Source organism: Dermacentor andersoni, chromosome 2 (genome assembly GCF_023375885.2).
Source record: "Dermacentor andersoni chromosome 2, qqDerAnde1_hic_scaffold, whole genome shotgun sequence".
NCBI classification, from domain to species: Eukaryota; Metazoa; Arthropoda; class Arachnida; order Ixodida; family Ixodidae; genus Dermacentor; species Dermacentor andersoni.
This window is the reverse complement of record NC_092815.1, coordinates 238,630,354-238,647,787: the sequence shown is the minus strand read 5'-3', so window position 1 is coordinate 238,647,787 and position 17,434 is coordinate 238,630,354. Positions and strand designations below refer to the sequence as shown.

General features: G+C 43.7%; 1 protein-coding gene across 1 annotated transcript; it reads left to right on the top strand.

Annotated features, from left to right (window-relative positions):
• The first annotated feature begins 7,318 nt into the window (after positions 1-7,318).
• On the top strand, positions 7,319-15,645 carry LOC140215886 (uncharacterized). Its single transcript, XM_072286232.1, has 3 exons — positions 7,319-7,439; positions 9,147-10,351; positions 15,634-15,645. Exons 1-3 carry the CDS (start codon positions 7,319-7,321, stop codon positions 15,643-15,645), a joined length of 1,338 nt encoding a protein of 445 aa, XP_072142333.1.
• The last annotated feature ends 1,789 nt before the right edge of the window (positions 15,646-17,434 follow it).

Here is a 17,434-nt window from a genome sequence, read left to right as displayed (position 1 = left end):
CCTGGGAAGGCAACGTCAAGGCTTGCTCGTGCTTGACTGCAGCTGTGGGCTAGGGCCCCGTCGTGCTGACACCACGTTGCGTCAAGCTGGGCTAGTGGCATGTCGCAGCAGAAGTCTTCAACCTGCCCTTGAGGAACTGACATACCTCTTGCCGATCAGAGTGTTGTTAAAAACACTGGGTCAATGACTGTGCTGTCATTGCTGTCAATGCTCACTTCTATAGTGGGCGTTGTGGATATTTACTTGGCAACTTCAGGAAAATTTCATCTCGTCAGTCCGGATACCTTGGTGAGAAAGTCAGAATCCTGCTCCTCCTGAATCAAAATCCAATTCGCAAAGTCGCAAAGATCCAAAGTCCCAAAGTCGCAAAGATCCCTTGACTCCAGGCATTGATGCAACTGCAGGTAAGGGTGCAGTCCAGCTGTTTTCAAAATCATCCATGCACTTTAGTTGGACACACCAAGCTGTGCGCTCACGCTGCACGTGCTAGCGTGTGGATTAACCGCCATGAAAGACAAAACGTTGGAGCGAACCTCATTATTTATGAATGAAGCTCTCTGCCTCTTTCTTGTGAAGCTGCCGGTTTGCTTCAGCGACTCGTAGGTGTTGAATATTGTCATCGGGCTCAGTCGCGTACCCGGGTGCCAGCTTCGAAATATTCTTGCAGCCTGCCGTCTCTGTGTGCCTGCAGCTACTAGGACAAGGGTCATGTTTGCTTTTTCCTCGTTGGAAAAAGGCATCACGAAATTACTCGCGCTTTAGCAGCCGATGTACGATAGTCTGTTTATCGCTGTCTGGATACCACCTACCACTACAACCACGTCCGTCAGTCGCTTTACACAGCGCAGGAGATAACGGTGGCTATAGCTTAAATCGAACAGCCAACGCTTGCGTCACTGCTCTCTCGCTCTTTAAGTGGCAGCTAGTGCACATATGGCTGTTTGTGCGCGGAAAGCTTGGCAGCAGTGCAATCACGACACGCAAGCGGACATGTCGCGTTGTGTTTTTTGTATTTCGCGGGAATCAGCAGTGAGCTGAAAAACACTAATACTTAATAGACAGAAAGACAGAAACTGTTTACTCGGACATTTCGCAAACCACTCTGAAACTTTCTAATTGAAATTCTTTTCCTAGCTTCGTTGCTTCAGAAATTAGTAATTAATCTTGAATATTTATCTAATTGAACAAAATACATAAATAGCTACACAATGTATACAAAAGTGAGCAACATGCATTTGGTCGCGTCGTCTTAGAGTGCATGGGCATATTTTTAAACTCTGGCTAAAGTTGGCTAAAACACCCGGTATAATGCGTCAAACAAGGCAAATAAACATGTTGCGCAATCACAGATTCACAGAATCCTAAGGCCCGCACCCCCCCCCTCCACTCCCCCGATGCATCGCGCGCGACGGACTGACCCACCATCGTCGGCTCCCCCTCTCCCCCCCCCCCCCGCTACACTTTCACTCGCACATACAGCATGCGGCGCGCGCTGACGATGTTATCGCCCTTCGACTTCATACGGAACATGACGGCGACGACAGGAATGCGCCTTGAGTGTCCACCTAATTGCTATCGCAATAATATAGCAAGAGTATCCGGCAAGGGAAGAGTCCCATGGCCCATTACTGTTCACAAAAGTAGTAACAAAATCGAACTTTCAGCATGCGACAATTCGCTGCGCAGCAACAATGTCTTTTGTGTGTGAGGGGGGGGGCACCAAAATGAAGAAACGCAAAGGAAAGCATCTTGGCCACAGTCGAATGCCTACTTGGGGCACCTATCTAAGGAATATCCAAGAAAACGTGAGACGCTTAGTCCACAGAGAACCATATGCATGCTGCTCGTCATCCTATACTGGCGAGACAAGACTTTCCGTAGACGTTGCGATAACACCGAAACGATGGTGATGCCCCCAAGCGAACGCGTTGCAATTTGTCGAGTCCCCGCAATGGTGACGGCGAGCGACCATTGCTTCTTTTCCTCGCCTGCTAGCCAGAAAGCGTCCAAAACTCTCCGAGGCCAAAATCCGCTCGGCCAGAGAAAAACAAACGCGCACCGCAGTGCGCCGCCCGGTTGTCAGGGCAACACGTGAAAAACGCATGACCTCTGGCTGCCTCTGGTAGCCCGCGGGTAGCGAGAACAAAAAATTGGAGAGGCTCAATGCGTCCTCGCGAATAAAATTCAAAGTAAAAAAATAAATAAATAAGAACGCAGTTACCTTTGCTAGCTTTATAGTGTCTTGACATGGATGCCTTGGCGCAGGTGAAAGAGATGTTGATATTGTTTTGTGTGACATGATGGCAAATATGAACCATCACAACGCTTCATCACATCGTACCTCGCTGCCTGCTTTGCCAACTTGTTTGATAGTGTATTGATTTGGCTTGTTTCGTTGTATGGTCCGATGCACGACTTTAGAAAAGTCAATGCAACTTTGGCATCAAATGTTAACAAGAATATTAAACCCACAAAGATCCGGAATTGAAAATGTAAAACACGACTTTGGAATTGTCAATGCACCTTTCGCATCAAAACTTTACGTGATCATTATACCTGTAAAGTTTCTTAATTCAAATCCATGCGCTCCGTAGATTCCGCGGCCTCTGCGAGATGCCGCGACGAGCCCGCGCGCCATCAAAGCGCCCTTGAAACTTTGTGCTCGGATGGGGATCTTTGCGTTATGTGGCTCCAGGTGCATGGGCGTTGCCACGAACTCCAGCCCTAGTTCACCATCTTCGCGCCGAAATGTCTTTTCGGTCGCGAAAAATACATTCTAGAGAAAATCCAGAATGATTTCCAGCGCCGTGGGTTATTTTGGTTAGCGGTTAACGAAAAAATTTCGGGGGTGGGGGCTGAAGCCCCATAAGCCCCCCCCCCCTCCCCCCTGGCTACGCCCCTACCAGCAGTCCATATGCGCACAGCGAAGATGGCGATACTGCGAGCTGTTCGGCAAACCAACAGCAGCACCCAGTTAAGGTAGCTAGCCACCATAACCCAGCCACGGTCTGGAAAGTTCGGGAGAGCGGTTCGCAAAAAAAAGGGGGGAAAAGAGAAAAGAAAGAGAGAGAGAGAGAGAAAAAAAAGAACGAAAAGAAAAAGGAATAGCTTCGACGTGACCACCGCTATATATGCAAAACAAAAGGCAGCGAGATACCTCCGACGGGCTATCAAAAGGTCTCCTGCGGATTTGGATGACCCGTGTTGCGGCGCCGGTTACTCGAATCTCGACCGGCGTTACTATTGGGTAGCGTGGCGTTGTCGGCGGGCTGCAGGCCGGAGGCCGTATCCACAGGAGACTGATCCTCGTTTTCATTGATCGGTTGAAAGTGCCCTCGAAACGCCATTTTCCAGGGAATTCTCCGCTTCAGGGAACAGGGAAAATAAAGCCGCCCTCGGCAATGCCCCCCTAGGGTGCGCTGTACCTAGAGCTTCGCTAATGTTCCTGTATATGCTCCCGCAGGGAGCAGAGTTACGCATAGGTCCGCCGCCGTGATCCAGCTCTGCAGCGTAGCCACTCCTCCAGCGCGCAGGAGCCAAATGCCGCGCGGTGTCCCGCCTTTTTCTATAGTGGTCGCGAGCTACAAGCGCCAATTGTTCGCAGGCGCTTAGCAAAGGGCACTTCTTAATACAGGCTACGCTCGAACGAGTCATTCGTGCAGCCGAAGGGGGTGGGCTTCCAACCAACCAAAACTTTGTATGTACCTATGTAAACACGCATATACAAACACACACACGAACGTACAAATAGGGGGTAGGACCGCCTTCGATTCCCCAAAATAATATACTCCCGTGGCTCGAACAGCTCCAAGGTTCGCTCGCAAACGCGCAGTATGTTGCCACGAAAAGCGGTGCAATGATTTTCAGCATGCATATGAAGTTGTCTTATCATGGTCAGAAAGCAAGAAATGTTTTGAAGAGTGTTTAAAACTTCACACACGTAAGGTGGACACTTAGCGCATTTTGGCTGCCGAAACCAGCCGATTAATGACCGTCGCCAAGAGAGCCATCGTGCCTGCAGTTATGTCAGTGACCGTTAACAGAGTGCCATTTATCACTAACCATCGTTCACAACAGCTGCACGTTTTCGATACATGCGGTGCAGACACAGATTTAAGCGCATTTCAAATGTTGACTTGCGCACATTTTAAGCAAAGCTTACTTTTATTTACCGTACTATTACTATTTAGTAGTACTTACTATTTAGTAGCAGCAAATCTGCAAGTAGAAAAAGATTCAAGATGCAAGAGCTTTTAGCTGCTCCTCTGAACGCACGATCGAGGGTCCACTGATTGAAATGGCGATGGTACTGACGGAAACGACGAGTTCGCATGAGTCGGCGATGCGCCCGTAAAGTTGGCTTCGCCACGGCGCGGATCATTTGACGTCATTTTTCGCGCTCGGCCAATAGCGGTGCGAGCGGCGCCGGAAAAGTTATGCGCAACTCTGCTCCCTGTGGGAGCATATACAGGAACACTAAGCTTCGCATGCTGTCGCCCACATGCGCCGCTGCCACTCTTGCCTTGAGCACTGAGATGGACAGCTGTGAAAGCGCTACGCCTAGGACCGCTTTGCCTACTTCGCACGTCGTGATGCATTGTTGCAAATTTTGCGACAAGACTTTTTCTAATCACAGTAATTTAATAAAGCACATAAGAAATCTTCACGGAGTAGCAACTTTGCAGAATTTCGTACAGGAGGAGGCAAATATACCCACTAAACCCAGTAAGAAACGAACCCTCGCATGTGATTTGTGTCCCAAGATTTTTGCAACGCTTCGCGACTTGCGGCAGCACCACGAGAGTGAGCATAACTTCGAAGTGGAAGTGGCGACATTAACGTTTGACACATATGAAGGTAAGAAACCTCGCTCGATTATACTTGCCATAAGGCATAACGTTTGACAAGTGGTCCTTTCGCCCCTACTAACCTGTTTGACACTGTGCTATTTTCTGTATGGCTCGAGCGTGCGCGAGTATTTGGTGTGCACGTAGTTCCGGGCAACTTGTCACACATACAAAAAAAGTGCGTACAGAATTTTACGTAGACGTCGCCAGACTTAAAACAGTTAACCATCCTGAAAATGTCTGTGACTGAAATAAATTGGCGTTGCCACGATGTCTGGTACCAGCGCACGTAATAAGCCGAAGTGCGCGGGATCGAATCCCGAGTACGGCGGCTGCATTTCGATGGGGGCGAATGCGAAAACACCCATGTAGTCAGATTTAGATGCACGTTAAAGAAACCCAGGTGGTCCAAATTATTCCGGAGTTCCCCTCTACGGCGTGCCTCATAACCGGATGGCGGTTTTGGCTCGTAAAACCCCATAATTTTTTTAATGAGTAATGTGTCAGAGAAAAAGAAAAGTTGCTGCAGCAAATGTCGGAACATTTGTTTGCCTACATTTGCTGCCAAACACTGTGAATGTACTAGAAAGGTAGCAAGAGTTTTTGTAACCACAACATGCTACGCTATACATTTTATAAAGTTTCTCATAGAAAAAAAAAAGCATGAGAGCTGTTGTGCTTTTAGCAATGCAATGGACCCAAACATGGGGGGGGGGGGTTATTTGTTTTATTTATTCAAAAGAACCTTACAGGCCCTATGGCAGGGCATAAAGTAAGGGGGGCATATTAAACAGTAAAAGTATAGAAAGTACAAATTTCCAACAGGAACAGTGCTATAAAAAGATTGCCGTGTTACACAATATTGAAGGCACTAGGAATACAAAGCAATATCTGAAGGCACACGAACACTTGTTACTGTTAGCAGAGCAAAGGAATACCGTTTATGAAAATGATATACAACATGGCAAAAATGCACGATAACATACACTAGATTGGGCACTCGTGAACGGTATTCAATGGGAAAAGCATGAGTAACTGAGAGCGGAACGTGTCGGGATTAGATATGGAGGCTATGTTATCAGGGAGGTCATTCCAGAGACGAATGGCACGTGGTAGGGCCGATGAATTAAATGCATTTGTTTTACCGTATATGCGCATGAAACTGAACTGATTATGTCATCTGCGTGAAAAAGAGTGGGGTATTTGTAGTTGTAACCGGGTTCGTTTATTAGTGTAAATATATTTGTGGAATAAGCACAGAAGAGCGATGTTGCGGCGGATATCTAATGGCGGCAACAGTAGGTCTAGTTTAATTCGTGTAATGCTTGAGTGTATACTGTAGTTACGGGATATGAACCCGGCTGCTCTGTTTTGTATCATTTCTGTCATATTTATTAGGCAATTTTAATGAGGGAACCAAATTGGATAGGCGAATTCTAACTGTGGCAAAATGAATGCTTGGAAAGCGAGTTTTCGAATGTTTGGCGGGGTATTTCGCAAGTTGCGTCGTAGATAGCCAAGAGAACGTGATGCTTTGGCGCATGTTGAAGTGATGTGTGGGGTCCATGAAAGATTCTCTGTAAGAACAACACCAAGGTACTTATATGATGAAGTGTGGGAAAGCATAGTGTTATTAAGATGATACGAATATTTAGAATTTACACATTTTCGGCTGAAGCACATAACCTCGCACTTTGTAAAGTTTAGTGTCATGAGCCATTTGTTACACCAGTTAGCGATAAGGTTAAGATCTGCTTGAAGTTTCAAGTGATCGTCAGTTGTGTGAATAGGACGGTAGATTATGCAGTCATCGGCAAAAAGGCGCATGCAGGAAGTAATCTGGGTGGGTAAGTGGTTAATGTAGATTAAGAAGAGTAAGGGGCCGAGGACGCTGCCTTGTGGTACACCAGAGCTAACAGAAGAAGGCGGGGAAGAGAAATTGTTAACAACAGTAAACTGTTCTCGAAAAGAAAGATAATTACGAATCCAGGATAATGTTAAAGAGTCGAGTCGTAGGGCAGATAATTTAGAAATTAGGCGACAGTGGGGCACGCGGTCAAAAGCTTTAGAAAAGTCAAGAAAGATAGTCAGTTTGAAGGTTGCAGTCCATGTTAAAGTGCAAGTCAGTCGTTAGTTCATCAAAGTTGCTGCAATTAGTGCAACCTGCTTGTTTGATGCTTGGATCAGAGTCCGTGGAACGTAGGTTTAAATTTTTACCCTAATTACAAGATACATGTGTTGACGTTTCTACTGCCTTTATTTCCGATTTCCTGTCCTGGAAAGATAATGTGGAGAGCGAGACTTGCAGCCATTTTGTTGCTTCTACTGGAAGAAAAGAAAATTCGCCAGGAGTGCTCAGGCGGTATCTAAATTGTCACCGTTCCGGGACATATATAGAACTCCCTACAAAGCAGCGTAAACGTCAGATTAAAGTGCAAGGCAGTAGCAAAATAGGCATACATTGCTTTGCAATGCTTGAGGTAACAGAAAGGGATAGCAAAGTCTTTGTAGTGTTTCAGAAGAACCACTATGGACACCTGGATGAGATAGCTCATCAGAGGCTCTCTGTGGCTGACGCAAAAGTAATTGCAGGTAAGACTTCATGCATGCCATTCATTTCCAGTGTCACAAGTTCAGAATATAAATGCTGCATTCTCAATGACAGATCAAATTGTTTTTAAATGCATTGCATTACCATGCTGCTAGCATTTAGTATTTAGCTACATGTACAAGAACAGACCCTAGTAAAGGAAACCGTTTCTGAACTGAAATGTGGTTGTGTTCTTTTAGTAAAAAACAAAAATGAAGGCTATTTACACACGGATGCTATTTAAAACTGGATGCCAAGTTAACTGTGGAGGCTCATAAATGAGAAACAAATGAAAGGTTATATCTGGTAGACTATTTCATTTATAGTAATGAAACAAAAGAACAGCATATCACCAGAATAAGTTTGTAATATGTACTATAGCTTGGGTAGTGTATATAGCTTGGATAGCGAATAAATGGACTAAATGGAGAAAATAAATTTGTATGCTGCCTAAAGGCAAGGAGCCCTTAGTTAATGTGTGAATTATTGTTTCATGCCTTTTCTTACCAACTCGCACCTCTGCGCAACAACTATGGCTCCCTGCAGCAGAATCCTTTGAAAGAGTCACCACATTTATCTGTCTTCCTGTAGACTGCAATTACTCTTGTTAGACATTCAATCCATTTTCAAAATTCAAATTATTTGCACACCCTTACTTTAATGGTTTTACAAAAACCCTGCAACAAATAACTTTTCAAAATGTCTTATCTCTGCCAATCACAGAAGCACTACGCTGCGTGTTCTTTCCGGCTCTGTTGATGTTGTGTTAAAAGACCATGTGCGATGCCATTTAGGCAACTAGCCAATACCTTCAACATGGTAGTGGACATACTTTCTTTTTATTACTGCTGTAAAATAAACACTTATTTGTTAGTCTGTCAGATATCGAAAAACTGTGAATATGCACGCACTTCAGGTTGAAAACAAGGATCATTTTAATGTTAGCCAAACTGTTCAACGGAAAAAAATATTTCAGAACACTGTGAAAGATAGTTACAATATTGACTATGTTAAGTCAGAGGTCTGATGACCGAACACCGCAAGTCTTAAAATCGCGTTTTATTTTTAAAAAATTTCATTGAATGGCTTGGTTCGTGTTGGCTGGGACACACAGTATATGCATGGTTAGATTATGACACTAATTTAACAAGCATTCTGTCTGTTCCTCTATGACATGGAATTTGTCTAAATAGCACGATGTTTAAGACATGTGTTGATACTATCCTTAGGTTTTTGTAAGGACATCCTGGTTCAAGCTACATGAAATCTGCCAACAATGGCATTTTAACAACAAAGTACGTGTTCACAGCTCGTATTTCGAGAGGTCAACAGCCTGAATTACTTACTGATTAGGCAAAAAAGTAGTCTTGATGATATTCTGCTGCATAGCAACAAGCAACTACAGTAGACAGGGATTGAAACTTTTTTAATGTTTGGAAGTCCCCGCTGTTAAGAGTTTAGCTGAGTCCCCGGTATTAGTGACGAGTCCATCTGTCTGGACGTATTGATGTGTCTGATGTGAGCATAGCAGTAGATGCACCTCACACTGTGTCCACCAGCAGTGGGCACAGTGTAAGGTGCAGCTCCTGCCATGGGGAAGTCCAGCCCTCGCAGGTGTAGTAAAAAGATAGTGTGATGTCTGCGGAAAATAAAAAACAGAGATGTGCAGCCTCCTTGGTTGCTGATGAGTTGCTCTTTACAATTTTCAGGTAGACTAGCAGAAGGAGTGCCACCGAAGACCATTTTGCAAGAAATCAAGGCAGGCACAAGTGCAGCTAGCAGTCGGATGAAACTTGTCACAAGAGAGGACCTTCGGAACATCCGTGATAAGTATAATATTGACAAAGCAGAGCGACGACATCCTGATGATTTTATGCGTGTGGAGTTATGGGTTAAAGAAGTGGAAGAAGAGAAGAATCTAAACACAGGAAATGAGCTTATGAGCCCGGAAAATGAACCAAGTAAGGCAGGCAGTGACTCGCCTCTTTTGTATTACAGGAAAGAGGGTGATCCGAGCAGTTCTGAAGGCAACTTTGAGCTTGCCTTGATGACCTTCCCACAGAGAGGCCTACTTTGTAAGCTAGGAATAGAGAAATTGTGTATTGACTCTACGCATGGCACAAATAGGTACAAGTTTCAGCTGACAACATTGCTGACCATCTCAGAAGATGGCTCTGGTATTCCATGTGCCTACTTGATTTCCAAGAGTGTTAACACTGAAACCATGGTGAAATTTTTTGAGGCCATCAAGGAAAAGGTTGGCGTGATAGAGTGTAAAGCATTCATGTCCGATAATGCCCCTGTTTATGACAACACATGGGAGCAAGTGATGGGTCCCTTGAAGAATCGGTGGTTGTGTATCTGGCATGTGATGCGCAACTGGAACGCACACCTCAATATGATTAGTAGTATAAAGTACAGGAGTTTCACAAGAGAAACCTTGCACGCACTAATCAATGCACACGAAACAGAAATAGATGAGAAAGTAAAAGAATTTCTTAACCTACCTTCCAAGTTGCACACACAGAATAACCTTGCTTCCAAAGATCTAGAGGGTCTGGAAAGCTTTACTAAATACTTTGAGAAAGCTTATGCTAACAGAGTACTTCAGTGGGCATATTGCTATAGAAAGCAGGTAGGCTTAACAACAAACAATCACATTGAATCAATGCACAAGACTCTGAAGTACTCCTACTTTGGTGGCCAAGTAAATGTGCGGCTGGACAAGCTAATCTGTGCACTTTTTACCTTGACAGCTGACAAACTTTTCAACGGGGCTGTTGCACTTATAAAAGGCAAAGTCGACCTCAACAGGGCTGTTGCACTTATTAAAGGCAAAGTCGACCATCGCAAATCTGCCATCTTCAAAAAGCACAAAGCAGGCGTTGGTATTCAGACATCCGATATTGACAGAGTGGGAGATGGTGTATGGCAGGTAAAATCTCAGAGCATAGTTAACTTTCATCACATCGTGAAAAAGACTGACAGGACTCGCACAGGTTGTGAGCTCCATTGCAAGCACTGTGAGGCTTGCCATAACATGTACACATGTACATCTTGACCATGTAACATATGTGCACGTGTGCAAGCACATTCATGCTGTTGCTTTCATGGAGCTACAGTCAAGCAAGTTGCCGAGCCATGAAGCCAGTTGCTCTGGTGTCACTTTTGATAAGGTAGTCAAAGCTTTTGTGTGATTGATGATCCCAGCTGCTTAATGGCCAGTGCTCAAAGTATCATGCAGAGCACAAAGCAATGTCTGAAAGAAAAAAAACTGAAAAAAACATTGAAAAGTTCAAAGTGCAAGCTGAAGCTGCTTTTCAACAGATATTGAAAAACCTTCCTGAAACAAGTTGCGAGAAGATGGATTCTATAGAACATGACATAACGAAGTTAGCTAAAAAACACAAGCTTACAGACTTGAGAGAACCTGCAGGAAAGCTTAGATTGGTGCCTGCTAACAAAAACCTTCAGAAACAGTGGAGGTATGCAGCACCCAAAAATAGCAAAGCTAAAATGGCACTAGGTCATCGGCCAACTATGCTGGAGCAAGAAGCAATAAAGCGGGATCTTTTAAGTAGGGATATAAACAGCAAAACCTTATTTATTCATACTGGGAATGACCATCATTACTGCAGACCAGCAAAGTAAGCTTAGTAGTAGTGTGGTAGTAGCTTAGTTTTGTAGAAAGCTAGGGAAGATGCCGTTTTTGTTTAGACAGGCAGAGTACGGTTGTCATAAGCAAGGCGAGCTTTGCCTGCACTATGGCATAGTTAAGTATTATCAGTGTGGCATGAGAAGCATTTCTAGGGTAGTTGTGTGCAGTGTGATGTTGTAAATGGATGCAGAAGATTATGTGCAGCAGTGCGACTGTGGATTGGATGGTTGTGTTAGAGCGCGAGGCATCTCTGAGCTGGTCACGTGCTGCTTGTGTAAATGTGTGTGTACAGTGTAAATAGACATTATATGCAGACGTGATGTCCAATCGGATGGTGTGTGCGTTAGAGCGTGAGAGGCACCTTTGAGCTGGTCACACGTGCTGCTTGTAAGTGTGTGTGTACAGTGTAAATAGACATTATATGCAGACATGATGTCCAATCGGATGGTGTGTGCGTTAGAGCGCGAGAGGCACCTCTGAGCTGGTCACACGTGCTGCTTGTAAGTGTGTGTGTACAGTGTAAATAGACGTTACATGCAGACATGATGTCCAAACGGATGGTGTGTGCGTTAGAGCGCGAGAGGCGCCTCTGATCTGGTCACAGGTGCTGCTTGTGTGTGTGTGTGTACAGTGTAAATAGACATTACATGCGGACGTGAGGTCCAATAGGATGGTGTGTGCGTTAGAGCGCGAGAGGCACCTCTGATCTGGCCACACGTGCTGCTTGTAAGTGTGTGTGTACAATGTAAATAGACATTATAAGCAGACGTGCTGTCCAATTGGATGGGACATGCTGCTGGTAGATGTGCAGTGGGCTTCTGCTAAGCTGAATGGATCTGGTTAGCCATATTCCTTACACAGTACAAACAAGACACTTGATGCAAGCTGGCTTTGATGGCTTGCCCTTGTTTCATTACACCAAACTTAACCAACATGAACAAAAAGCTCTACACAGTGGGAACATGAAGTGATTACAGTTGTCCGAATGGCCCCTGTGTGCTTTTAAGAGTTCAGAAAAATGTAGCATTTAAGGGCAAACAAGAGTGAACTCGTTGGAACAGTGGACAAAGCAACTGCTGAATTCCTTGAGGCACTACTACAAGGTGCTGCTGCTGATGATGACAACAAATGTGCTGATTCTGAGGCATCACCAATAACACACAATAGCAGTTTACTGTATTGTCTGTACAAGCCCTCTGAAGTATCTTGAGAAAGTTTGGAAAGTGTTTTATCCTGACAACTGAATTATGTCACACTGAGTGTGCACATTACAGTTATCAATAAGCAATTAGAGGCTGTATATTACCTTCTTCCTACAAGACTAGTTTTTGTTGACTTCTGCAGGTGCACACAACAAAACTGCAGCTTTGTTGCTCCTTTAATTTCACCTTAACAGAGAGTCCACTATACGTGTACATAATGTGGATGTATTGCAGACTTGGCTGTCACTGCACAGCCTGTGAGTGTAGGTGTAAAAAAAGTAATTTTTAACGTACTTTAAAACACAAGTGCATTTCGGTGAGCTGCCACAAAATATGGGCAAAAGAAGAAATGTTGAAAAAGTCCCATAGCTATGAAACAAGAACACTTTCTGTGGTAAGGAGTGGAAACCAGGTTTATTTTACAGACCATGATACAATACGTTGAATGTTCTAGAGGCCAGTCATTGGCGCAGTAATTTTTTTAAATTTCCAACCCATTTACTTTTGGCAATACATACCTCAATACCTGCGCACAAACGCCCAGGCATGTGTTAGTACCGACTTTTCGCAAAAGGAAAGAAATGACCGGCACTGTAATTTAAAGCAAAGCAAGAAGGTATTAAGATGAGTAATATCTTGTCCCCTTTTAAATGACGCATTTTCACCTGTACCATGCAAAGCTTTGCATTAGGACGAATTAAACAATGTACGTTATTGTGATAAATACTACAACGGAGCAAGTTGAGTAGCTTAACATGCACTGCAGCTTTGCACTTCCAAATATTTAGATGCAACAATATGCGGCATGTTACAGCAAACATTCGGCAAGTCTTTAAGGAGAAATGGAGCTGTCAGTGTGGAAACACCAACTTGAGATTGCTAGCAGCAATACGCAGAAGGCATTAGTATGTGTTTCTCTAATGAGTAGATAAGAGTTTTTTTAAAAGAAATCTGCACTGGAGTAATTTATAACACTTTCACACAGTTTTAATTTGACTGTTTTCAAGAAAGCCCAGAATAGGCAAATGCAAACACATACCACATGCCTGCCTTGTAATTGCATTGGTGTTGATGCGTCATTTATTGTGGTGTGGCTGTCAAATAAGTGACATCCCAGATATAAAAAGCCGTCAGCGGAATTTTTAAAGGGAAGCTTTCTTTGGCTCTTCCACCCACTTTTTGGTTTCTGATTGCAACTGTCTTGCCGATTATACAACTTGGGCCACCAGTTATGTCCCACAGAGTATGTCTCAGATGCTGCCTGCAGTCTTACACAATTGCCATCCCGGTTAGAGTGCAGACCTGTACCGGATACAATGCAAACCGAGGTGGCTTGGGATGCTACATGGTTTGAGCAAGCGCAGACATGAACTGCAACACAAATGCGCTTTCGACCTGCCCTCCCGCATTAATATGAATCAAGTAGCTTGCTGCTTTCAAGCAGGTGTAGGAGATGAAGATTTCCCATTTTCTCAGACCTTGCACAGACAGGTAATAAGCACAACAGGCCTGTAGCTAGCAGCCAAATGGATGACTCCTTTAATTTCTTTTCTTGAGAACAAGAACTACAATGACTTCTTTCATGCAGAACCTTAAATACCAGACTACTTGTCATACATGAAAAAAACTATTTATGTTTCAGGCTGAAGTGTTTGCATATCTCATAAATGTTATTCAAGCAGGTGCGAAGTGCAGACTTATCACAAAAATTTGAGGCCTTATAAATACTGCAATGATAATGGCTCATCAAGGGCATACTTAAGTTTTCATTCAGCTATTTCATATAAAAATCTCAATAATGTGTGGCCCTAAACAAATGTTAAAAATCTCCGCCAGATGCATTTGCCCGATCTGAAGTGTTCAATTGGGTCATTTTACTCGATGAGATACACGACAGCCTGCCAAATCTCTGGCACGTGGGCAAAGAAAGCTTCAGCTTACAATTGTGCGCAACAGAGGTAGCTACATCAGTTTCTTCGAGCTTTCAGTTGAGAATATTTGCACGACTCAGCAAGGCTATGATGGCAACAATATTCATAGCCTTACAGTAGACATGGTGTCAAGACTGGGTCACTGGGTGCTTCAATCTTACAAACGGCTCACAATGGCATACTTTCATATGGTAGACAGCAACTCACGCAGGGCCTGACCCTACTAATGACAGTGCAAAAATTGCAGTTGTACGGATCCACTGTAGTGAATATAAGTCCATACTGCGGCATTCGGTTACTGCTCTCAATACAGCACCTGGTGATGTCAACGCGGGCATGCATGCTTGCCACAATTGTCTGTAGAAGGATAGCATACAAAACCAAGCCATGAACAGAGGAGATCGACACACAAGCGCTAACATTCAACACATTTATTTGAAGCACGACGGAACATATTTGAACACAAATTCAAAGTAAATGTGCATGTCAAACAGCTATGACTTCCAAAAATGATTTAAAATTGACCCAAGGAAATGCAGTTTCTTTTCCTTATAATCCTACAGATGGCAAGCTTACGCATTATTTTTTTATTAAATTTGGGTTTTACGTGCCAAAATTAAAATTTGATTATGAGGCACACTGTAGTGGCAAACTCAGGGTTAATTTCGACCACCTGGGGTTATTTAACATGCACCCAATGCACGGCACGCAGGCATTTTTGCATTTCACCCCATCGGAATGCGGGCGCCGCGGCTGGGATTCGATACTGCACCCTCGAGCTTAGTAGTGAAACGTCATAGGTGCTCGTGCATTGTGTGCCCAGCCTGTAGGTCATCATGGCCACAATAATTAACTAGCTTTTTTTTTCCCTCTGATGTTGCACCAGCTTCTTCAAACAGTGGATGATATCTGCACATTCTGTAATGAGTAGGAAGAAGACTGTCCTGCCACGAGACAAAACATCCAAGATTGAAGAAAATTTAGTAAGGCTGACAATTCAGACCAAAGTGATTGACAGGCTGGGCACAATGCTTAAGCTCGCCATCTGCAGGATGATTAGGAAAAGAACTCGAGTTTCTTCGAGCCGGTTTTTGAAGTTATGGCTGTGTGACACGCGCACTTGCTTTGAATTCATGCTATATACGTTGTGTCGCGTTTCCAATAAACATTTTTTGAATGTTAGCACTTGTGTGTCTTGCTGCTTCCATCCGTGTCTTGGTTTCATATTGTTCATCTACAGTTGTGCACCAAGCTGAAATTGCTCTCGTCAATATTATCATCTGCTGGTGGGAGAAGTTTGTGTGCGATGACGCCAGAGATGTGCATCTGTGCAACATCTCTTGGGCTCTGGGATGCCGCACGGTGCACAAGATGCTGTTAAAAAAATTGTTTTTTTGCTCTGCAGGCTGCCACCTAATGTAATATTTTGTACTTCTCTAATATCTAGTGCTAACTATTATTATTAGAAATGCATGGTATTAGAAACTTGTTGTGATGACGTAACTGAAGTGTTTGTCGTAATTAATGTTTAAGGCAATGCTGTCTTATACTTTTGCAAGGTAAATGCACTTCCTAGCAGAATTGTATATATTTCAGAAATGTTTAACTGAACTAGCACAGGAGACGCAGGAACTGCCACTGCGTGGGCTCACCTGGGATCGTTGAGGCGAGTAGTCAAACCTATGGTGTTTTGATTCACAGCTGGACCTCTAAACCATTTCACCATGAAACATGCGCAGTGATACTTCTTGATGAGCAAACCTGCACAGCTTCTATAGTGTTACATGCTAGATATGAAATAGAGTATAGTGGGTATTGTGGTAGCTGATAATAGGCTTGTGTCTGCTCGGCAAGACAGCAAGCAGCCCGTACATGCAAATTTTAAAAGACAAAAAACATCACTTCAAAGAAAAACAAAAGAAAACAAGAAAATATAATGCCCATACCTTAATTAGAAGTTTCGGAGAAACGGGGCACAATTTGCACACACTCAAAAACGTTTTAAATGCATAGCTTAAACATTTTTGCTACTAAAGCTGGACTCGTTTGAAGTTCAATTTTTTGTGATGCGCTATCACTATGAATTGACAGTACTGCAGATGCCCGTATACTGATATCAAATGAGCTCGCAGTTCTAAAAATTCCGTTAAATTCTACAAGCTATGAAGGAAATGCTACGAACATATTTGATAAGCTTTTCAACTACACAACGAAAATGGGGGTTTTATAAACCATGATATGATTTCTAAAGGGTTGGTGCACCACCAGCTAGACTGTGATTCACCACCGATTCACAGTGGCAATGCGATTATGCACAACGTGAACATGCTGCCAGCGCTGTGCGACCTTTCCGTGTCCTGCATGGGATGTTGTGAGAGCTGGAAAGGTTTATCTGAGAACCCAGTGCAGGAATTGCACATTTTGGAAACTGCGACATTATTTCATCCCTTTCATTCTCTATGTCCTTAAATAATGATAAGAAGCGGCTGTGACGTTAACCATCCCGGCGCACAGCAAGAGCTCTCCCTCGTACATTAGACAAATTTCACGAACTTAAGGAACAAAATGTCCTGTTTAATGTCATATCTGCAGATTTGTGATGTCAAGCACAGTTTTCCCAGTGTGATTACACTCTTGTAAGGGCAACATCCCTACGAAACACGTCTAGTTCGCACCAGAATTTATTGAACTACAAGCTACACGGTAAAGAAATACTGAAAAATGCTGAATGCTCTATGATCACGGTAACAATAAACACTGAAATGGAAGTGTTAAGAATAGCTCCGCAAATCGTCGCAGAAAGCTAACAGTCATTCATAAAAACACCCACATTTATTGTAAAATAGAGCAAATGTATTATGTTGATTTAGAGATCCAGTGCACAAGAGTATATGTAGTCTATGTTTGGGGACATGCACTAAGCCAACGCACAAAAATGTCTACTCATTCGCCTCGATGAAATGACTGCATAATCAAATGCGCAAACCTCAAACACTGCCGTGCTGCGAAGCTCGAACGCTTCAACTGGTATCGAAGGGCATTTGCATCAGTAGGCATGTATTTTTACGGCACATTCGCTAAATCGTTGTCAACTCTCCCGGTGTTCGCGTCTTCGAAGACATATATCGTCGTAACGAAAGAACAGGACTGACTAAAACGGATGGCTCGATTGTTCGCGGGACAGTTCGACTATTACACACGCTTTT

Bases quoted from the DNA above. Each gene is read 5' to 3' on its own strand.
- LOC140215886 (XM_072286232.1), top strand. From the start codon at position 7,319: ATGCTTGAGGTAACAGAAAGGGATAGCAAAGTCTTTGTAGTGTTTCAG. The intron at 7,440-9,146 runs GTAAGACTTCAT...TACAATTTTCAG, and splicing joins TGACGCAAAAGTAATTGCAG to GTAGACTAGCAGAAGGAGTG.